At 35.6% G+C, this 23,597-nt stretch overlaps 2 protein-coding genes across 6 annotated transcripts in view; both read left to right on the top strand.

Annotated features, from left to right (window-relative positions):
- Positions 1–3,916, top strand: part of LOC123895019 (probable disease resistance protein At4g27220) — a 14,494-nt gene extending 10,578 nt beyond the window's left edge. The window contains exons 5-9 of one of the 2 annotated variants that reach the window (XM_045945200.1): positions 47–769; positions 964–1,792; positions 1,889–1,965; positions 2,454–2,570; positions 2,642–3,916. In XM_045945200.1, the coding sequence (XP_045801156.1) occupies positions 47–769; positions 964–1,755 (1,515 nt within the window). In that variant the 3' untranslated portion in view covers positions 1,756–1,792; positions 1,889–1,965; positions 2,454–2,570; positions 2,642–3,916. Of the gene's footprint in view, positions 1–46; positions 770–963; positions 1,793–1,888; positions 1,966–2,451; positions 2,571–2,641 lie in introns of both variants that reach the window. The other variant, XM_045945201.1, reaches the window with a different exon arrangement.
- Positions 3,917–6,413: 2,497 nt separating this feature from the next.
- Positions 6,414–22,225, top strand: LOC123895016 (probable disease resistance protein At4g27220). 4 transcript variants are annotated; one of them, XM_045945193.1, is made up of 7 exons: positions 6,414–6,826; positions 15,549–18,376; positions 18,891–19,148; positions 19,237–19,965; positions 20,202–21,031; positions 21,132–21,207; positions 21,300–22,225. In XM_045945193.1, coding segments are annotated over exons 2-6 (4,638 nt in total). In that variant the 5' UTR covers positions 6,414–6,826; positions 15,549–15,556; the 3' UTR covers positions 21,133–21,207; positions 21,300–22,225. The 4 variants fall into 4 exon arrangements, with proteins under 4 accessions (XP_045801149.1, XP_045801150.1, XP_045801151.1 ...); XM_045945194.1 differs by having other exon boundaries at positions 6,493–6,826; positions 21,132–21,182; positions 21,300–21,568; XM_045945195.1 differs by having other exon boundaries at positions 6,494–6,826; positions 15,544–18,376.
- The last annotated feature ends 1,372 nt before the right edge of the window (positions 22,226–23,597 follow it).

Here is a 23,597-nt window from a genome sequence, read left to right as displayed (position 1 = left end):
GTTGCACATTTAACTCAAAAGGATCTAAGTTTTTGGTTGCCTGCAGGTTGTATTCCCGAACTTAGTGTCATTGATAATCTCCCAAATGGATAACTTGAAGTCAGTATGGCACAATCAACTTGCTCCAAATTCCTTCTGCAAATTGAAGCATCTGGAAACTAAATTCTGCAATAAATTATTAAATGTAATCCCATCTTATCTTTTTGAAAACTTGCTGAATCTAGAGACAATAATTGTAACCAATTGTCCTGCACTGGAAGTTCTATTCGAAATACAAGATTTTAAAACAGGAGCTAGCAGCCAGATGGGACTGGAAATGCAGATGAGGAATCTTACTTTGGAGCATTTACCAATGCTTAAACACATATGGAGTAGAAATCCTTATGGAAGACTAAGGTTTCAAAACCTAGGGCAATTGAAAGTCGCTGAATGTAAAAGCCTTGATCATATTTTTCCATTCTCTGTGGCCAAAGAACTTCCATATCTCCAAGTGCTTCATATAGAAGAGTGTGACATAGAGATTATTGTAGCACAGGATGAAATGGCTGACACAGTTCCAATACTTGTTTTTCCAAAATTAACATCTTTGACTCTTCGATGTTTAACACAACTTAGAAGCTTCTGCTATGGACTACACACCTTGGGTGTGCCTTTCTTAAGAGATTTGGATGTGTATCACTGTGATCAACTAGAACTATTTGTGCCAATTTCTTTAAACTACCTAGGAAATGCCACAGTTGATCCACAAGCCCTACTGTCAATTGAAAAGGTAGAGATTAATCTCAATATTCTTCACACCGAACATGTTATTTAAAATTTAATAGATAGGTGCAGGGTTGCTTGTATTTTCTCTTTTGAAAATGTAAACAATTATATTTTATTGTCGGCGAAATAGTGAGCATTATTTTTTTTCTTAATATAGCTATTAAGTTGTATCTTATTGCTTGTATTATATTTATATAGGTTGTTCCAAACCTAAAGGAGCTTATTCTGAACGGAAGGGATGTCATTATGTTATGCAACGATCAACTTAATCACAGGCCTATCTACACAGTAAAAGTTCTACGCCTGCGTTGTTTTCACAATGAGACCGACCAATTTCCATCAGGCTTCCTCCAAAGATTTATCAATCTTGAAAATCTTATGGTGACCTGCAGTTCCTTCACAGAGATTTTCTCAAGTGGAAGCTTTGGCACTGACCATTCCGGCACAACAATGAAATTGAGAAAGCTAGTACTTGTTGAATTGCATAACCTTCAGTTTATATGTGAAGAAAAATCTGAGATGCAGTTTGCTGTTGAAAATCTTGAAGTATGTGAAGTATTTAAATGTTCGATACTTAGGAATATATTTCCATCCTCGGTACGATTTGAGAATTTAGAGAGAGTGAGAGTGGCCTTCTGTGTTGGATTGGAAAATATTATGTTATCATCAATTGCTACTAATTTACCTAAACTTCGGAGATTAATTATCGATAATTGTGAAACGATAGAAGAAATAGTTGCAAGTGATAAAGAAAATAATGCTGGCGAGATAGCTTTTATGAAATTGGAGTTTTTGCGATTGTATAACTTGCCACAGTTAAGAAGTTTTTACAAGGGAGGATACAGCCTCAATTTTCCAATGCTGCAGAAGTTATATGTGGGAAAATGTGACATGATAGAAACTTTCTCAGATGGAGTGTTGAACGCACCAAAGCTCAGAGCAGTATATCTGATTGATAGTTCAAATGGTCCCATGGCGTTGGAATGGTGACCTTAATACTACAATAAAAAAACATTTTGCTGAAACGGTATTGTGTTCAACTTTTATTATCTCCAATCATAATTCATCTCTCATGGTTTGCATTCTTTAATCGTTAATTAATGTTTTGTTGACGAATATGCAGAATTCTAAGGATGATTGAAATTGTCCTCTCGAGTTGAATACTGAAGGCTGAAGTGGGCAATTCTTTGCAACCAACTGGTATTCAAACTGACTTAGCACATTGGACTTTTCATTTCATTTTCATAATATTGTGTTCTTCAATTTTTCTTAGTTTCATTGCCTTGCATTTCATTTTTCTTTTGTCTTTTAATAACTACTTTTTTTTTCTTATTTTGATACCTTTGGTTTACCCACATGGTTGAGGCTAATCAGCTAACCTCATACGGCGTCTACTGCGTCTAGCGTTTTTGTATGAAGATTATGGTCAATATATCAATGAAATCCAATATGCTGTCAATTCTTCGTAATCATAAAATTTTGAAAGTAGTTTGTTATAGTTTGAAGAATGTATAGTTTCATTCTCATTGATATCTTTCCCAAAATAGTTTAACTTCAATGTATTGTTGTTATAAACAAATCCTTACATCGAACGTGAATTCCAATTAAGTTCTTCTGGAATCCACAAAACCTTCTATATTTTGTAGATTATTTAATGAATTTAATTTAATTTAATTGGTATTGAGCAGGTTTAATTTGCAATCAATGGTTCTTAGTTTGAAGTACATGCAAGCATTAGGTGTTGACGGATGGATTGATCTTGGGCTTCTCGCCAATAAACCCATATTTTGTTTGATTTGCAAAAGGTATTTTCCTACAAATTATCTCATATCATGGTTTTCGATTCTCTCTCATTACTTATTACTCATTTTTTCAGAATTAGCAATGAAAATGAAAATATTACTGCATTTTGACAAGCTTTGGATGTAAAAAGGCTAAGACTTGAAGTTGGAAGGTCTGCACTACAATATGTAGGGGGCTTCATTACCAGACAGACGTGCACGACCTGCATAATGACTTGAAGTTGCAGGGCCTTGCATACACAAGCAACATGACCTGAATGGCCTTTTGAATCACCTTGTTAAAAGACGAGCACTTCCGCTCATGAAATTTGGCATGGTCATGCCAACGTTGCTGAAGGCATTTTAAGGCATGCACAACTGTGAAATATGCATGGAAGCAATGTCGGCAGACGTGGAAGCATTTTAAGTTGCAGTGCTATACCTTTTTATTATTTTAAGTGCTTTTCCTTTTAACGGGGAAATAGGCCCCTCCAAGTTCTCAGCGCACTAGACCTACACCTCGATGAAAACAAACTCATATGAGCTCCATTATTGTTAGTGCAGACAGGTAGAACGCCGAGTTCATATTGGGAACTCACGCCTCAGGGCTTAGATCCTTCATTATGATCTTCCACTCCGTTTTCAATTCAGAAAGTACCACTTCGAACACTCGTAAAGTAAACCACACTTTTTGAGCAAAAAGTTGTCGAGTAAGCTACAAATGGTCCTCATTTAAATTATAAATCACATCAATAATAGAAAAAAATATATCATTGTAATTTGTAGCTAACAATAAAAAAAATCACATTGAGTCAAAATAAAAAATAAAAAAAATCATATGTTAATAATAATAGTGGTGGAATTGCGTTTTCATGTGATGGACCATTCCCACGTTTTTACTTAGGCCTTTTTTTATTTTTGTTGAACAGAAAAGGTAACATTTACTTGTACATTTCCTTAATTTTTTTTTAACAGATATAATATTTATTGGACTGAGCACATTGCAGCATACAAAAAACTGGAGGCCCCCAAAAAATAGAGGCCCAGCTCTGCAGCACCTCATGCATTAGGCCTGGGCCGGCCCTGGTATAGTTGATAGAGTTAAGTTAAGTATTGCAGTTTGGTTCGGTTTTCTGAAATGAAAACCGCAAATCAAAGCGCGCGATTTAGAAGAAAAATGATACGTGTGGTTTTTACTAAATGCAGGTTTTTGAGGTTTTCAATTTGGATTGGTTCAGTTTGCGGTTTTACTTTTAGATTGATTCGGATACGATGAACCCTAAAAATGAGTAAAAATGAGGGTATATTAGAAAGATAATGTGAAAAAATATCCTTCATTGGTTTTACTTTTAGAATCCAAATCCAATTAATATACTCTCCCCGTTCCTTTTTATAACATCTACTTTGACCGTATTAGCATATAAAATCTTGTTTATATTAAGTTTTTATAATTTTTACTAATAGATAATTAAATATATTAGTAATCAAAATTATGTATTGGCGTAGTGGTCAAATTGGTTCTTATATTTTTAGGGTCAGAGGGATTTCCTCCTAAATCTTTTTATCTTAATAATTTCATTATCAAACTTGTAATTTGGAGCAAGTAATCTGAATTTTAAATTGACATCTTGAATATAAATTTTTATTTTTAAATCGTATTTTTATGTTTTAAGTTTAACTAATAGAGAATCACGCCAGAAACAAACCAACACTGCAAAAGGTAGCAAATTTATCACTGACTACAACGTTAAGATTTCAGAAAATGGACGAAACGGCAAAGCAACAGAAACAATATTCCACAAAATGTCCCAAAAGAACATTGTCACTTGGACAGCGATGCTCACATTATATGCCCAAAATGGTCAAATCGGTAACGCACGCAAACTGTTCGATGAAATGCCTAAAAGAACACCTGCTTCTTATAATGCCATGATCCTCTTACATTCGCAATGGTTGTAATGTTACCATAGCTTATGAGCTTTTTAACTTGTTTTATGACCGAAACACGGTGTCCTATGCTGCCATGATTATGGGTTTTTTTGAGGCATGGAAGTTTTATTTGGCTGAGATGGGAAGATTGGTTATGCTAGGACATTGTTTGATAGAATGCTTGTGAGAAATGTGGTTTCTTGGAGTGCAATGATTGATAGGTATATAGAGAAAGGTTTGTTTGAAAATGGGTTTTGTTTGTTTTTGGATATGAGGAGGGAAGGGGTTGTTGAGGTTAATTCAACTACCATGACTATAATGGTTAAAGGGTGTGGAAATTGTGGTGGTGTGAAAGAGGGAATGCAGATTCATGGGTTGGTTTCAAGATTGGGATTTTAGTTTGGTAGTGTTTTGACTAATACTATTATAACTATGTATTCCTTGTTTGGTTGCACTGATATGGCAAAGAAAGTGTTTTGTGCTATGGGTAATAAAGATTTAGTTAGTTGGAATTCTTTGATAGATATATTTATAACAATGAAGTGGATGCAGCTTATGGGATTTTTGAGATCAGGATGCCAGAGAAGGATTTGATTTCTTGGACGGCCATGATCAGGGGATTTTGGGACCTCTTCTTGCCGCAAGCAAGGCTCACCTACGCCTTGACCTTGCTAAGCTTGCAGCTCAACGTATTAACGAGCTGGAGCCTGCAAATGGAACTACTTGTGTAGTTTTATCCAACATGTATTCTACTGCTGGACAAAAGATTGAGGGTGACTTAGTAAGAAAGACAAAGAATTCAAAAGGAATTAAAAAAAGTCCAGGTAGTAGTTGGATTACTATTAAAGATGAGGTTCATCTGTTTCTTGCAGGGGATCAATTACACAGAAATATTGAAGAGATAAAAGCCATAATATTGACTATAGATAAAGGGATGCAATGGTTGTATTATTGTGAGCAGCAAGGTTCTGTTTCGATGAGAGATTCTTAGATTCACCTCTGATGTAAGACCATTCTCTTACCCCCCCCCCCCCCCCCCCATACAAAACTTTTGCTATACATATAAATATATGCTTTATGGATCATCATTGTCTTGATCTTTAACTATAGTTTTTTTACTAATAATTACAGTATTTATTAGTACTAACCTTGTAATTGCTATTAGTATCTAGGAGGTTTCTGTCAATAAAATCTGTCTCTTGTACCTGATAAATAAAGTAACATACTTATGTGGCACATGCTGAAAAAATAGACTAAGACCAGATGTAGTGTTAGTCTTGAATCTCTCCAATTCTAGTATAATTTACTCGGAGTTTCTAGTTACCTGTTATCATCTTACTAGTGTGCACACACTCATTTAATATAAGTGACGTTAGAATTTTAAAAATTAATATATATGTCTAATCCGGGTAACACCGGGTCTCTACACTTGTTTTATTATAAAACTACTAGGAAAATCAGTTGAGCATAATGTTATACTACATATACATTTTTAAGTTTAGAATAACACCATTAGTCAAAAAGAAAAGGTTTAGAATAACACCAAAACTAATTAAACAATTTCATACGACATACAAATAATCCTCTCGACGCACACCCCTTCAACTCTAATTCAGTTTCTTCTGATCATTGATTTGATTGTTACACCATGAAATAAAAAAAAAAAAGGATTTTTTTTTTATATAAAACTAGGAATGTTGGTTGAGCACAAATTAAGTTATGCTAAATATCTTGTTCACAATAAAAAAAAAGTTATGCTAAATATACACTTTTAAGTTTAGAATGTCACAAAAACCAATTAAAGAATTTCCCGCCAGATAAAAATATTCCTATCCTACCATCCTCCCTTCCTATACACTTAGCTTTTGCATTGTGACATAAGGTGTTATTGAAGTCTCCCACTTAAAAAGCAAGGAAATTTTATTCTAAAACTAGCTAGGAAAACCTGTTGAGCACAAGTTATGCTAAATATACACTTTTAAGTTTAGAATGACACCAAAACCAATTCAAGTACTTGCTACAAGATAATGCTCCCCTAACCCAACCCCCTAGTACACACAACTATATGACCGCATTGCAGTCCTAACAATGAAAAAATTATGATCACAATTATTTCTATCCCAATCAAAATAGCTATACTTGGTTAAAAAATATCCAACATTGCAAAAATAAAATAAAATGCATGCATTTGCAGTTTTCTTCAACTTTAAAAGCTAAGCACCCAACAACCATACTCGTTAACACAAAGAAGTCAAAACAAAGGAAGATGTCTTGTTCTTTGTAGTGAAGAATAAAAGATAGCTGAAGAAGAGTGATCAGATTTGGAATCTAAATCTCGAGCAAATTTAGAGGTAATTTTCTTCATTGCCGTGTTTCTAATATTGTTTTCTAAATGAGTAATCATTTATGTCTACATGATAATCTAATAAAATTGGGTTAAACAGTGTTTACCCCTACAATGTTAGTGAATTTCAGTTTACCCCTATGTTATATTAGCAAATTTAGATGTGTTATTCTGTTTACTAAAGCAACACATCAACATTGTGAAATTTTCGGGAAGGTTTCTTTTCAGTGTATAGCACTGCTGTAAAATATGTACCTTGTCCTCCATGATCTTCCTCCCGAACAGAATCTTGGAATATTACTGATAAAATAATAATTAATGTCATATTGAATTTAAAAATGAAGACTAAATTGCTCGATTAACTTGAAGTATTACTCGTATTGTGGTCTTTCAAAACATCTCTTTCAATTATAATAGATTGGAGTGCTCCGAAGAGTTCAGAACTCTTACACAACTACTGCACATTTCAACAGACCGTAAGATCGTTAGTTTGCATCTAAAATTATATGTATTCAATCTAACGGTTTTAAAGTTCGTTGCACTGTGCAGCAGCTATAGAGGATCTTGTTCATTCATGATTGGCTTTAAGGAAATTACGGCACAAAAATATCAGGTTTTTAAATAACAACAAAGAACACCATGAGTATAGTGTTTTCAAGTGATGGAATAAATGCTTCACCACCAATAAGTGGCATAACATTCTGTCTCTAATTGATCCAAAATTTTCTGTGCCATGGATATATTATATAAGCATGCTTAGCTAGCCATCCATTACCCTCCTCATGTGCAACAAAATTAAAGCATTCAATATCAACCATGTGGATTAGGGTCTCGTTGGGGCTTGTGCTTCTACGTGTGTGTTATGTGGATTAGGGCCAGAATCAGCTGATCACTTATTTGGTTCTTGTAACCAAATCTCACTAGTTTGGTATAGTATTATTCGGTGGTTGGGTGTAGAGCTGGTGCCTCCTTGTGGTGTTTTAAAGTTTTTTAAGGCTTTCTGGGGCATGAGCATGGGTAGAAAAAATAGATTAGGTGGTTATTAATTTGGCATACTATTGTGTGGTTACTGGAAATCTCGAAATGATGTCTTGTTTTCGGAAGGGACCTTTTCTGTCGAGTGTCTGATCGATAGGGTGAAACCTTTATCTTGGAAGTATCAAACTCAGAATCTGTATGTGTAATGTCTGCCTTTTTTCATTAGGGAATTCTCCTTTAAATAATACTGATACAATATGATATGTAGCCTTAAATTTTGCTAAAACTGCTAATCTACAGCTGGACTAAATAATACCTACAGCTGGACTAATTAAACAGGGGAATAATTACATAATTACAAATATCAACAAATCTGCACAATTAATGATTTATTAAACTGTCAAATTCCATTGACATCCCCCTCAAATTGATGCTGGTGAGTCTAGAAGCATCAATTTGCTGATTAGAAAATTATGTCGCTGACGAGTCAAAGATTTGGTGAGGACGTCAGCTAACTGAACCGATGTTGAGACATGAGGCAGCTTAATAACTTTGCGGTCATAGGCTTCCCTAATTGAATGACAATCGACCTCGATGTGCTTCGTTCTTTCGTGGTACACTGGATTTGCTGCAATCTGTATATCACTTGTATTATCAGCATGCAGTGGAGTTGGTTTTGTTTGTGAAAAAACAAGTTCTGAAAGAAGGCCCCGCAACCAAATAATTTCTGAGCATGCTGCAGACATGGACCAGTATTCTGCCTCAGTCGAGGATTTAGATATAGAATCCTGTTTCTTGCACTTCCAAGAGATGGGGGCACCACCTAAAAACATACATCAACCTGTTGTAGATTTTCTTGTGTCTGTGCAGCCAGCCCAATCAGCATCACTGTATGCTTGAAGTTGTATTTCTGCACCATTAGGGAATAAGAGACAGCGGCTAGGGGTACCCCACAGATATTTAATGATTCGATGTACTGCTGAAAGATGCAAATGTCTAGGATTCTGCATGAATCTACTAACTGTGTGGACAACAAAAGATATATCGGGTCTTGTAAGATAGATAAGACTACCAACCAACTTCCGATATAAAGTGGGGTCTGTTAGGAGTTCACATTCATCCCGTCTTAACTTGACATTAACTTCCATGGGAGTGTCAACAACAGTAGCATTGGTGAGACCAGCAAGCTGAATAAGATCCTGAGTATATTTGTGTTGATTTACAAATATGCCTTTTTGTTGAAAGTGTACTTCTAAACCCAAGAAGTAAGTAAGCTGCCCAAGATCTTTCATGTGAAAAGTGGAATGCAACAACTTTTGGATTGTATTGATTGCCTCTTGATCTGAACCGGTGATGACAATGTCATCCACATAAACATGGAGTATCACAATTCCTTTTGATGTTAGTTGTATAAATAGAGACGGGTCATAGCTGCTCTGGATGAAGGAAAAACCAATAAGTGTTGCTCTAAACTTTTCAAACCACACTCTTGGTTCTTGTTTCAACCCATACAAAGAACGTTTTAATTTGCAAATGGTATTAGGAAATGTGGAAGTCATGCGCGTAGGAAGTTTGATGTAAACCTCCTCCTTGAGGTCCCCGTGAAGGAAGGCGTTCTTGACATCTAGTTGGTGAATTTGCCAAGATTTAGATGCAGCAATGGCTAGAATAGTGCGTATTGTGGTCATTTTGGCCACAGGTGCAAAAGTCTCATCATAGTCAGGACCATATTCTTGCTTATTCCCAAGAACAACCAACCGAGCCTTATAGCGATCTATGGATCCATCTGAACGAAGCTTTATAGTGAATACAAATTTACTGCCAAGAGGTTTAACTGATGAGGGACATGGAGCAACATCCCATGTTTGATTTTCCTCTAGTGCTAGAAGTTCTGCCTCTATAGCGTCTTGCCAACATTTGTGTTCCATAGCCTGTTTATATGAGGAAGGGATAGAAACAGAAGCTAAAGTTGCTGTCAAAGATAAAGGTGGAGATGGATCATACTGTACGATCGCGAGTACTGCGACGTAAACATTCTGGTTCTGGTTGAAGTGCTGAATCAACAGCCAGAGAATGATCGGTAGGGGGCCGTGGAGGTGTTGGACGTCTCTGATTCACCAAGATTGGTTTAGGGGTTGGTTCGCCTGCTGAATTGTTAGAAAATAAAGGCAAAATAGATGTGGATGTAGGACAATGGGTGTCTTGATTAGTGGAAAAAAAATATTTATCCTCTTGAAAAATGACATTTCTAGAGACTCGAATCCTGTTGGATTTTTTGGAGGAAGGAGGAATACAACTCACACAATTTTATTGATATTATCATCCTTTAAATACATGAAAAACATAACATAAAAAACATAAACATAAATCAGAATTAAACTACCTTAAATTTGTAACACACCAACTAATACTCATAATTCCTTTAGTTAAAACTAGTAACAATAGGAATCCTAAGAAACTCAATAAACTCTATTAAACTATAATAATAATATTGATTCAAACTTTCAACACTCCTCCTTGAATCAATAGTTATTGACTTCAAATTTCTCTTCTTTGGACTTCTCAACTTCTCTAATGAACTTTGTAAATTTTCTCATCTTCAAAACTTGCCCCTTGATGACTCGCCACATGAGCAAAATCATTAGAAAAATAAACTTCATGTTCCCGGAAGCCTTTATCAACCAATTTTTCCTGAAATTTGTTCTTAGAACCATTATGATCAAGTTTAGTTCTATAAACCCACTTAACATTATTCAACTTTTGATCTCTTGGCTTGTCTTCAAATTGCCAAGATTCATTTTTCTCTTTCATATTTTTCTCCTCCTGCATGACAACTCTCCAACCATCCATGCTTGCCACATTTGCATCACCCAAAGGATTGACCATAGCAACATTGCACATTTCAAAAATTTCAGCATGAGGTTCACACTTTTTAACAGAAAAATTAGCATTATCATCAAATTTTTCTTCTGCAGTTTTAGAGTTTTGGCCTTGGAGAATTTCTACTCCGATCTTCCCTTTATTTGAGGCTTCTACTACACTTGGAGATGCATGCATTGCTGTTTGCTTCCACTCTATCGGAAAACTTCTATTTCTCATTTTAATAGACATTAGTTCACCACCAACAGGATCAAATATGGTGCATTTCATGTCACTAAAATGCAAAGTGTAGTGTTTTTCCAGCATTTGTCCAACACTCAACAAATTTTGATTCAACTCAGGCACAAATAAAACATCAGAAATATATTTAGTACCTGAGAGAGTTTCAACAGCAACAACTCCCTTGCCTTTGACATCAACACTTTGTCCATTGCCAATGGTAACTTTTGAAACAATTGTTTTGTCTAACTTCTTTAACAACTCTTCATCATGGGCCATGTGATGTGTGCATCCACTATCAACCAACCAATTTTTCTTATTTTTGTCGGTAGACAAACATGTTGCTGCAAATAAGTATTCCTCCTCCTCATTTTGATCAGCCACTTGTGCCTCAACTTTAGGTTGTACTTCATTTTTGCAAAATTTTGCAATATGACCCGGCTGATTGCATTTGTTGCAACGGAAATTAGGTCTACTCCAGCATCTGAAATGTGGATGATTTGTTTTTTCACAATGCTGACATGGAGGATAATTTGCCTGCTCATCTTCAGCTTTACTACTCAATTTATTAGAACCTTCTCCTTTCTGGAAGTTGTTCCATTGGGCCTTTTTCTTCTCTCCTTTGTGGCCTTGATTGAGCTTCAACTTTGCTTGTAAAGCACCTTCAATCGTGCCTTCCTCCCTCATAAGTCGCCTTTGTTCTTGGGCTTGCAAAGCATACACCAATTCTGACAAAGTAATGGTTGACAAATCTTTGGAGTTTTCTAGAGAAGAAATGGTGGACTCAAATCTCTCAGGAACAGTTACAAGAATTTTTTGGACTATCCTTGTATCAGAAAATTCAGTTCCAAGCAATCTTACATTGTTGACGATGCTTAGAAGTTTGTCAGAATACTCCTTGATTGTTTCTGATTCCTTCATCCGCTGCATCTCAAATTCTCTGATCAAATTCAGCACTTGCATCCCTTTGATTTTCTCATTTCCTTCGTACTCCTGCTTGAGAAAATCCCATATTGCTTTGGCTGACTTCAGAGTCATAATTCTCGTAAAGATTGCTTCAGAAACAGCAGAAAAGAGATAAGACTTTGCCTTTGATTTTCGCTGCTTTTTCGTCTTATGAATTTTAATTTGTGCAACCGTTGGATTGTCCGGTAATGGATCAATCTCATACTCATCCTCAACAGCCTCCCAAAGATCATTAGCTTCAAGATAAGCTTCCATTCTGGTTGCCCATAAGTGATAATTTTTACCCTAAAAAACTGGCAATTTTATGGCTAAGTTTTCTGATTGCATTTTGATCTCTTTTTTTTTTTTTTTGTGTGTTTGATGGAACTCTCAACCTCACCAGGTCCCTCAAGAAAAAAGCTCTAGATACCACTGTTGAATTTTTTGGAGGAAGGAGAAATACAAGTCACACAATTTTATTGATATTATCATCCTTTAAATACATGAAAAACATAACATAAAAAACATAAACATAAATCAGAACTAAACTACCTTAAATTTGTAACACACCAACTAATACTCATAATTCCTTTAGTTAAAACTAGTAACAATAGGAATCCTAAGAAACTCAATAAACTCTATTAAACTATAATAATAATAATATTGATTCAAACTTTCAACAAATCCTATTCAGATTAGGATCATAGCATATGAAACCTTTTTGGTGGGTTGAGTAACCAAGAAACACGCATTTAACAGATTGAGCTGTGAGTTTGGAGCGTTCATGTGGCTGAATCATGAGAAATAACGGGTGCTATTCCCCATAAATCACTATGAATCATGTCAAAAGGTTGATTAACATTTGCTTGGTGAACTGGAAATGGTAGAATTTTACTTTTACCAAGTTTACAAGAACTACAATCAAATTGAATACCACTAAGAGATGGGGAATTTTTATTGCCAAGAACTGTAGATTTCATCAAATTATAAAGTACATTTGAGTTTGGATGTCCTAGACGCTTATGCCATGTTTGGAAATCAATAGTTGCAGAATTACAAGAAATAAAAGGCATAAAAGAACATGGAGACAATGGTGAATAGAGAGGAAAAAGATGTCCAACTTTAGGCCCCTTCGCGATCATCTTCCCTGATTGTTGATCCTGCACAAGACAACCAGATTTTGAGAATTCAACTCTACAATCATTGTCAACTAACTGCCCAACTGAAATAAGATTGCTGGTGAGACCAGGGGAAACATAAATGTTTGTGAGAGAAGAGGAAATATCACCAATTGTCGTGATAGGTAATTTGTTACCATCAGTAGTATGTATTTGGAGATTACCATAATAATTTGTAACATTGGTAAGAGCAGCAACATCGTTGGTCATATGATTAGATGCCCCAAAATCAAAATACCAAGGAGAGCTGGGGGAAGAAATGTTACCTGACAAACCAAAAGCAGAAAAAGCTGAAATGATCATTTGTTGAACCATTTCAGGGGTCAAAGTTGGCGTTGTGGAATGCAAGTGCTGATCCACAAAGATAGGAGCTGTAGAAGAACCGACAGAGGCAGTGAAAGCCGTGGCTGTTTTCTTCGGTGGTCGGCTTGGGCATTCTTTAATGATGTGACCATCCTTTTTGCAGTAATTGCAGAACTTTTTAGGACAGTTGGAAGCATAATGTCCATGTCCTTTGCAGCAGAAACATTGGACAGTACTCATTTCTCTCCCTCGAGGTCGGCCTTGCACGACATATGCCAAAGGAAGAGAAGCAGCCTTCTGTTGTTCCATGGTTTTCTGAGTGAGGAGACGTTGTTCCTCGCGAAGCAATTCATTGAGACAATCATCCAAAGATGGAACAGTAGCTCTGTTCATGAGATTGGATCGTAGTCCCTCAAAATCAGATCTCAATTTCATTAGAAATTGATCTCGTTTGGTTGTATCTTGAAACTTTTGCATGACAGTTTGCCCTTCAGTTGACAAATCTTGATAGACAATATTAGTGTATTCAGACCAAAGATTCATAAAATGAGAATAAAACTCAGAAATGGCAAGACTTTCCTGCTGAAAAATTGCAATTTCATGTTCAAGTTGGAATCGGCGAGCATCATTGTTCTAGCTGTATACTTTCTTCAAGTAATCCCACATCTTAACTGCTGTGGTGAAAGGTCGAAGATTGAGAACGATAGTTGGATCAATAGATCCTGTGATCCATGTCATGACTTGTGCATCTTTGGCCACCCATTTGGCATGTGCATCATCCTTGTCTGACTTTGCTGGAGCTGAATCAGTTCCATCGATATGACCCCAAAGTTCTTTTCCTTTGATAAAAAGATCCATCTGAAATGTCCATGTGGGGTAGTTCTTTCCGTTTAGACGCACAATGAAGACTTCGTGCTTGTCGGTGAACATGATGCCGAGGAAGAAATAAAAACGCATAGGACTTATGGAACGATGAAACAAGGAACTCGAAAACAGAAAGGAAACGAGGATCGAAGTTGGCTAGGAACTGTGATTTCTAGAAGTATGTGGTGCAGGGAAAAAAAAAACTCAAGACTGTGATTGCAACAGATGGTTGGACCAGAAAACAAAGAAACAAGGTTTGGATCGTAACCTAGTGTGATACCATGTCAAACTCAGTATCTGTATGTGCAATGTCTGCCTTTTTTCATTAGGGAATTCTCCTTTAAATAATACTGATACAATATGATATGTAGCCTTAAATCTTGCTAAAACTGCTAATCTACAGCTGGACTAAATAATACCTACAGCTGGACTAATTAAACAGGGGAATAATTACATAATTAAAAATATCAACAAATCTGCACAATTAATGATTTATTAAACTGTCAAATTCCATTGACAGGAAGTGGTTTCTAGGTAAAAACTTTGGCTCCCCATGTTCCTTTTAGGAGTGGGGTATCCACCCTACTTTATACTGGAACCGGTAGAGTTTGTTGGGGTGTCGTCTTGGGTCTCGATGGGTCAGGAGGATTGGAGGCCCTCTTCTTGCTTTGTCCTACCTGTGGTTGATCCTTACCTCTTTCTTCCTTGGGGGTTTTCTTCTTCTCGTAGTGGTGACTTTGAGGGGTTCTAGTTTGTTGGTGGTGTGCCTCCTTGTTTTCCTTTCAATTTTATTTGCTTGTTTGTTTTCTTGTCTTACTTTAGAGATTGTTGGGTTCTAGTAGAGTGAATTTCTTGTACCTCTTTGTTTTCCTGAACTTTCTCTTGTACCTGTTTTGTTTTATATATTTATATAATATAATATATTTGCATTCAAAAAAAAAAAATCAACCATGTTGTGTATTTACTGCATGCATGCTAGCTATGTTACATACATAATTGTGTTCCTCCTTATATTGATTGTTTTTGAACAACCCTTATATTGATTGTTATTTAATAAATGATGAGTTTAACTTAGTTTGGTAAAAACAGACATTAAGTACTTATAACGTGATTATAATAGTTACTCAGTTAAAGAAGCTTACTCGCGGTTGATTGAAGAAAATGATGTACATATTCAAGTGTAATGCACTTGAATCTAAATATTCATTTTAATTTAGAGAATTCTATAAATTAAGAGATTATATAAATTGAACATTTGTTAGCATAATCCTTAAATGTCATATTCCAGTAAACTATGAGAAATGATTTGTATTCAAGTGTAACATATTTATTGTATGTCTTGTTTCTTTTCAACTAGCAAAGGGGTGGCCATGGACGCTGTTATTTCAGTTGCTGCTAAAATTGCTGAATTTACGATTGCACCTATTGGACGTCAATTTGGTTACATATTGTACTACAAGGGCAACCTTAAAAGGATGAAAACAGATTTCCAAAAGCTGGAGGGAATGAAAGACATCGTGCAACACAAAGTTGATGAGGCTAGAAGGAACGGAGAAGAGATTGAAATAATTGTCCAAAACTGGCTAAACGAAGTGGACAACATTGTTGCTGAGGCAAATAAACTCATTGGCACTGAAGGCCATGCCAAAGCCTATTGTTCTATGGGACACTTTCCCAATTTGTTTACAAGGCATCAACTCAGCAGGATGACCAAAAAGATGTCGCAAGAGATTTCTCAAGTTCTAGCAGAAGGAAAATTTGACAGAATATCTTACCGTCTTCCTGCTCAAGTGACAGTCACGCCATTTGGTAGAGGTTATGAGGCCTTAGACTCTAGAACATCAATGCTGAATGAGATTATGATGGACTTGAAGAATCCCAACATCTTCATTATTGGGGTGTACGGGATGGGTGGTGTGGGGAAGACAACACTTGTGAAAGAGTTAGCATGGCAAGCAGAGAATGATAGGTTATTCAGTGTTGTAGTTTTGGCTACTATAACTGATTCTCCGGATTTGGAAAAAATTCAAGGCCAAATTGCTGATGCTTTGGATATGAAATTTAATAAGCAGACAAAAGAAGGAAGAGCAATGCAGTTACGTCAAAGGATAAGCAATGAGAAGAGTATTCTCATTATTCTTGATGACATTTGGGGTAAACTTGATTTGACAGAAGTGGGGATTCCTTTTGGTGATGATAACAAAGGATGCAAGTTGTTGGTGACATCTAGAAGCCTTAACGTGTTGAACTCCATGGACATTCAGAAAGAATTTAGACTTGAAGTTTTACTTAATGAGGATAGTTGGAAATTGTTTGAGAAAATGGCAGGTGATGTTGTTCAAGATTTCAATATAAAAGCAATTGCTGTAGAAGTGGCCAGACGTTGTGCTGGTTTGCCGCTTTTGATTGTTATGGTTGCAAAGGCTTTGAGAAAAAAAAATATCTATGACTGGAAAACCAAATTATATGATTTAAAGAGATTTGATCAAGAAGAGCTGCATGAGAAAATCTATGCTACTTTGGAATTGAGTTATGATTGCCTAGAAAGTGAAGAACTAAAGTCACTATTCTTATTTATTGGTTCATTTGGACTGGATCACCTCTTCACTGGGGAACTATTTTCACTTTATTGGGGGTTAGGCTTAGATAAATACTCTAACACATTGACAGATGCAAGAACCAGATTCTACAAATTAATAAACGACCTCAAGGCCTCTTCATTGTTACTTGATTCCGAAACTGAAGTAGTTAGACTGCATGATGTTGTTAGAGAAGTCGCTAAACCAATTGCATCTAGGACTCGACCAACCTATGGCGTGCAACGGTACACCGTAATAAAAGAGTGGCCAAAGACAGATCTGCTTCAAAAATGTCATCAAATTATCATGCCTAGGTCATATATTCACAAGCTTCCTGACAAGCTAGAGTGCCCAGAGTTGAAGCTACTTCTACTTGGTAATATAGATGGCCATTTAGAAGTCCCTGATGACTTCTTCTCCAGGATGAGAGATCTAAAGGTCATTGATTTTTATGGAATGAATTTTACCCCTTCTCCTCCACCATCTCTATGTTTCTTGACAAAAATCCAATCATTGATTTTGCTTGGATGTATGTTAGGAGACATATCAATAATTTCAGAACTAAAAAGTTTAGAGATTCTCATCCTTGAAGCATCTGATATTGAAGAACTCCCTAAAGAAATAGGACAATTAACTAATCTTCGAATGTTGAATTTAGCAAATTGCTCTAGACTGCGATTCATTCCTGCAAATCTTATTTCAAGCTTAACATGCTTAGAAGAGTTGTACATGGGTAATTGCTTTATCAATTGGGATGCCAAAGGAAGCAAAGATCAAAGCAACAATGCAAGTCTAGATGAGCTGGGGAATTTGTCTCATCTCAGAACTTTAGACATAATGATTCAAGATGTTTCAGTTTTGCCAAGGGACATGCAGGTCTTTGCAAAGCTTGAAAGATACAACATATATGTAGGTGATATTTGGAAATGGCCTTTGGAATGGTCTGGAAATGCTTCTGAAACTTCAAGAAATCTTAAGCTCACTGACAATAGGTGTTCAAACATTCTTTTGGATTGTGGGTTTAATTTCTTATTAAATTCAGCTGAGGACATGTGCCTTAATAACATACAATGTGTACGAGATGTCCTTTATGAACTGAATAGGAATGGTTTTCCGCAAGTAAAGCATCTGTGCATTCAAGACAGTACTGAACTGCAGTACATTGTCAACTCAATGGGGTTGGTTCATCCTTATCCTGCTTTACCCAACTTAGAGACTTTGGCTCTTCGTAATCTATTTTGTTTGGAAGAAATATGCCATGGCCCAATTCCAATTCATTCTTTTACCAAACTAAAATCTGTTGAAGTCAAAGGTTGCCACATGTTGACAAATCTGTTATGGTATTCCCTTGTCAGAGACCTTCCTCAACTTCTTGAAATAAAAATTTCTGATTGCAAAATGATTACGGAAATAATAGTTTTCCAAATATCTGAGGTTGATATTGAAATCAACAAGATTATGTTCCCCAAGTTGCGCTCTCTTGAACTTGAGCATTTGCCAAGTCTTATTAGTTTTTGTTCCGTGCCATTGGCAGCTGATAGGCATTTCAAAAAGTGTGGGGAAAATTATGATGATACACAGTGCATACCTATGGCACTAATTGATCAAAAGGTAAAAACATGATATAATGCTTCTACTTTGCTATTTGTCTTCTTATGCCACAACGAGTGCTTTTAGGTGATATTTCAATACAGGTAGATTTAAAGTTCACATTCTTTTTTCAAATCCTGTTGCATAAATTTAAATGTGTCTACAGATTTCATTTCCTATTATAATTTCTGACTGAAGCTTCTAAAATTCCTATGCGCTATGTTTGGATTCACAAAAGGATTCGCATGAACTGTTATTAGTTGCCATTTTTTTATCATTAATAAAGGTGAAAGGAACTATTATCCATATATTCCAATTTGGGGGAGGGTGTGGGGAAGGGTGTGGGGGACGGAGTCACTCTAACTATTCTTCAAACAATGAAGTGGACACTTTGCTTCCTTTCAAGTTTCATACAATTATGTACCTTATTAGTTTTTCATAATAACTATCTCATCATCTTACTTATTCTTGATTTTTCTCTCAACATTAATTAATAAAAAAAAAAAGATATTGATGAGAATTTTTTTGTTAATAGGTCGAGATGCCTCACCTTGAACTCTTGAAGCTGTCTAATATCAACTCTTGGAAATTGTGGGATGACAACCTTCCAGGTCATTCTTTCATTCAAAACTTGAAGAGTTTGAAAATTGACAAATGTGTTAGCATAGCATACGCATTCTCGTCATCAGTGGCTAGAGATCTTTTAAACTTGAAGCATCTTGGGATTAGTAATTGCCAAAGGCTGGAGGAGATATTTCTCTCAGATGGAAAGTTGGGCAATGTCTTCAACTCGGTAACTATTAACTATAGTTTAATATCCTGTTTAGTTCTAGTGCTTGTGCAATTAACTGTTAACAATCTAAGCAAATTGCCGATTGTAGGTTGTATTTCCAAACTTGGAGACATTGGAAATCTCCCACATGGAACACTTGAAGTCATTATGGAACAATCAACTAGCTCCAAATTCCTTCAGCAAACTGAAGCAGTTGAAAATTCAATCCTGCAATAAACTATCAAATGTATTTCCATCTTATGTGCTTGATGAATTACAGAATCTGGAGAAACTGACTGTAACTGATTGTCCTGCGCTAGAAGTTATATTCGAAACACAAAGCCTACAAGTAGAAGGTGGTAGACAAACGAGGCTGGAAATGCAATTGGGAACTCTCATTTTGGAAAATTTACCCATGCTGAAACACATATGGAGTGGGAATCCTAATGAAAGCTTCAAGTTTCAAAACCTTTGCATGCTGAAACTTATGTATTGCATAAGCCTTAATCATGTTTTTCCCCTCTCTTTGGCTAAAGAACTTCAGCATCTCCAAGCGCTTTACATTAGAGTATGTGGTGTAGAAAGCATTGTAGCACGAGATGAAATGGCTGACACAAGTCCAAATCCGATACTGATTTTCCCAGAATTAAAATCTATGAGTTTTATATCTTTGACTCAACTTCAAAGCTTCTACCATGGATTACATACCTTGGATTGTCCCGTTTTAAGAGATGTGGATGTGTTTCATTGTGACAAACTCGTACTATTCAAGCCAACGTCTCTAAACTACCAAAACAATGTCACAGTTGATATAATACCCCTTCTCTCAATTGAAAAGGTACATTCTACAAAGCAGAATGCGTTATGCATATTTAGTTTCTTCTACACACCAAAAATGTCATTTTTAATAGTTATGTGTCATGCTTCTTGTTATTTTCGCCTTGAAAAAGTAAACAAAAGTTAGTTTCGTTCCAAGTTTTCATGAAGTTTGCATGATTATGTCTGAAAAACTGTAGGCATTATTCTTTTCTGTACATAGCTATTATCTTGTGTCTGATTACTTGTGTTTAATAGGTTGTCTCCAACACAAGTAAGCTTATTCTTAATTGCAAGGATGTCACCATGTTATGCAATGGTCAACTTAATGATGTGCCTATCTATACAGTAAAAGATCTTACCCTGCAATGTTTTCATGATGTGTCTGACAAATTTCCAGCTGGTTTCCTCCAAAGATTTATCAATCTTGAAAATCTTGCGGTATCATGTAGTTCTTTCACAGAGGTTTTGTTTAGTGAAAGCTTTGGCACTGGACATTCTGAAACAACTATGAAGTTGAGAAGACTAGAACTCGTTGCATTACCAAACCTCAAGTTTATATGTAGAGAAAAATCTGAGGGGCAACTAGTTCTTCAAGATATGGAATATTTGTTTGTATTTTTATGCTCTACACTGAAGAATATATTTCCATCCTCAGTGGTATTTGAGAATTTACAGGAGTTGCAGGTGTCCAATTGTGATGGATTGGAAAATATTTTGAAATCATCAACAGCTACCAGTTTACAAAAACTTAAAGAATTATGCATATATGATTGTGAAAAGATAGAAGAAATAGTTGCAAGTGATGATGAGAATGATACTTCTGAGCTAGCTTTTATGAAATTGGAGAATCTGATTTTGGTTAACTTACCAAGTCTAAGAAGTTTTTGCAAGGGAAGACATGACTTTAAATTTCCACTACTGGAATACTTAGTTGTAAACGACTGTCCCATGATGGAAACTTTCTCACATGGAGTGTTGAACGTACCAAGATTCAGAAAAGTACATGTAAATCTGCAAGACTGGAATGAATGGCATTGGAAAGGTGACCTTAACACTACTATAAGAGAAATATGTAGCGAAAAATGGTAATGCATACAACAAAACCGATTATCTTCAATCATGATTCAAATGTTTTAGTTTGCATTCTCACATAACTGTTTCTTTTTCTTGTTTATGAATATCCAGAACTCTAAGGAAATAATCGAGTTTGTACTCAAAATCTGAATGAAGACTCAGGTAGATAATTCGTCGCTACTACCTGGTAATTTAAAATCAACACATTTTGTTAGTTTCATTGCCATACATTATCATTTTTCATTGTCATTTTGACAACTATCTTATTATTTCGTGTAGGGTGTTATCCACATGCTTTGGGTGCAAGGCTAACCGGCAAATCACTAATGGCACAAAGCGTTTACAATCAACATGTTGTAATAACTTTTATATGACAATGACTTCTGTCTCTGATTTTCTGTTATTTGCAAAACACTCCTCTCCTAAATTTTCCTCATTAAGTATAATACAGGACCTGAATGCTTGATTCTGTGTGTGATCAATTGTTAAAGTTATGCAACTTCAGAAGTTCATGTTTATCATTGGACTGCATTTAATTTTTTTCTTTTTAACCAATACTTTCTACAGTCATTAAATGAAGTATTCTTCTGAATGTATAAAGAGTATCTGTGCAGAACCTACTTGTTTAATTGCTTTGGTAGAACTTTATAGCAAAACGTAAAAGAAAAGTAATATAATAACCAATGTATGAAGATATTATTTCTCTCATTAGTAATTTTAGTCTTGAAAATAGGCAATTAATTCAGGGCTCAACTTTTTCCACCTCCAAAATTATTTCAGGAAGTAGTTTTCTCTCGATCGAAATCATACATACTCTGAGGCTCGTGTAATTTTTAAGAATCATGATGTGGGTACTGTTAACACAGTTAATCAAGGTTAGATTGAAATAGCAATATCCCTGTTTGTTCTATTTGTCTCTGTACAACAAAATGCAGAAACTAGTAAGGACTTTGTGTGGAATAGTATTGTGTTGTGAATGTAGAAGAGTAAAATTATCCTGCTACATGCTTATACTCTTTATCTATAGGCTCTTTTGTTTATTGCTTTTGTTACTCCAAAACTTGGAAAAGGATAAGTTCTTGCATTAATGATAGATTATGTTAGCTTGTAGAAATTTCATGATGCAGTGCTTTATTCCATTTGTTTTATTTTCTTGTTGCTGTGATTTTCTAGACTTTTTATGTTAGCTTGTTTTTCTAGAGTTATTTTCTAGATATCTTAGAATTACCACAATTGAGAAAATTCATGGGATAAAAAAAAATCTTAAAACTCATTTTCAATAAGTAATTAAGTATATTAATATTTATGGATTTGAAAATCATATTAAAAAAATTAGTAAACCTTATAATATTTTCTGAACCAATAACAAATTTGTGTTATAGCAAAAGCAGCTTTAGAGAACTAAACATGCGTATTAGAGTTTTTTTCCACCCTACCCCTTTTCTCGTGCACCCTAAAATTTTACCAGAATAACTCTGTCAGCTACTTGGTAATGGATTAAATCTCACCCTTGTGTGAAATTTGAAGTTTTTGTCATCCGCTACTTAAGTAGTGGACGACCATTTAACAGGAAAAACAACAAAATCAGAGGCTAAAAAAACACTAAAAAACGGAAGAAGAGAATTCAGACATGCGTACATGGTCAAGAATTCGGTTGGAAGAGGAGATCAACCTTGTGTGTCTCACATATTTTCTGACGTAGATTAGCTAGTATCTAATGATATTGTACGAGACTTTAAGTAATGCTAATAAAATAAATGATTTGCGTTATGTTTTGAGTTTTGATAATTGTATGGCTACTGATCGTGAAGGTAGAGGAGGAGGTGTTGCTGTATATTGGATGAGTCGTGTCGGATGTGTTATTACCAATTACTCCCGTAATCACATAGACATTGAAGTTACTGATCCGATGAGGGGAAAATGGCGTTTGACTAGTTTTTATGGCTATTCGGAGGGAAGTCGGAGAAGGGATTCGTGGAACTTTCTTAGACAACTATCACAAATCTCTAATCTGCCATGGTGTATTATTGGAGATTTTAACGATATTTTGTCTTCCGATGAGAAAAAAGGAAGAACTGATAGAGCAAATTAGCTGATACATGGGTTTAGGGAAGCGGTTTCTGTTGCGGGGCTAGTTGATTTGACTAAGGAAAATTATCAATTCACTTGATTCAAGAGTTTGGGTACAGCGCGTGCAGTAGAAGAAAAACTTGACCGAGCCCTTTCAAATAACGGCTGGAATCAATTCTTCCCTAATGCAAGACTAGAATGTTTGACTGCAACTTCCTCAGATCATTACCCGTTGTTGTTGTTATGTGATCCGATTACTTCTGCTTCTAATAACAAGCACTTCAAGTTTGAAAATGCTTCCTCAGATCCTTACCCGCCACTGTGGAGCTATTAAATGGGTTGACAAGTTGTTATCTCAAATTAGAGGAGAAAAACCGAGCTCTTAAAGAAGAAAAGAGTTGGTTGGGATGAAGCAAGACTAAAGGAAGAACAAAAAATAGCAATAAATCAAACGAGAAAGAATTTTGTTATTAAAGCAAAACCGGTACTAAGTTTTTACTATGATAA

Source organism: Trifolium pratense, linkage group LG7 (assembly GCF_020283565.1).
Source record: "Trifolium pratense cultivar HEN17-A07 linkage group LG7, ARS_RC_1.1, whole genome shotgun sequence".
Classification (NCBI taxonomy): Eukaryota; Viridiplantae; Streptophyta; class Magnoliopsida; order Fabales; family Fabaceae; genus Trifolium; species Trifolium pratense.
Note: the sequence above shows the minus strand (reverse complement) of the source record. Positions and strands in the feature narration are given on the sequence as shown.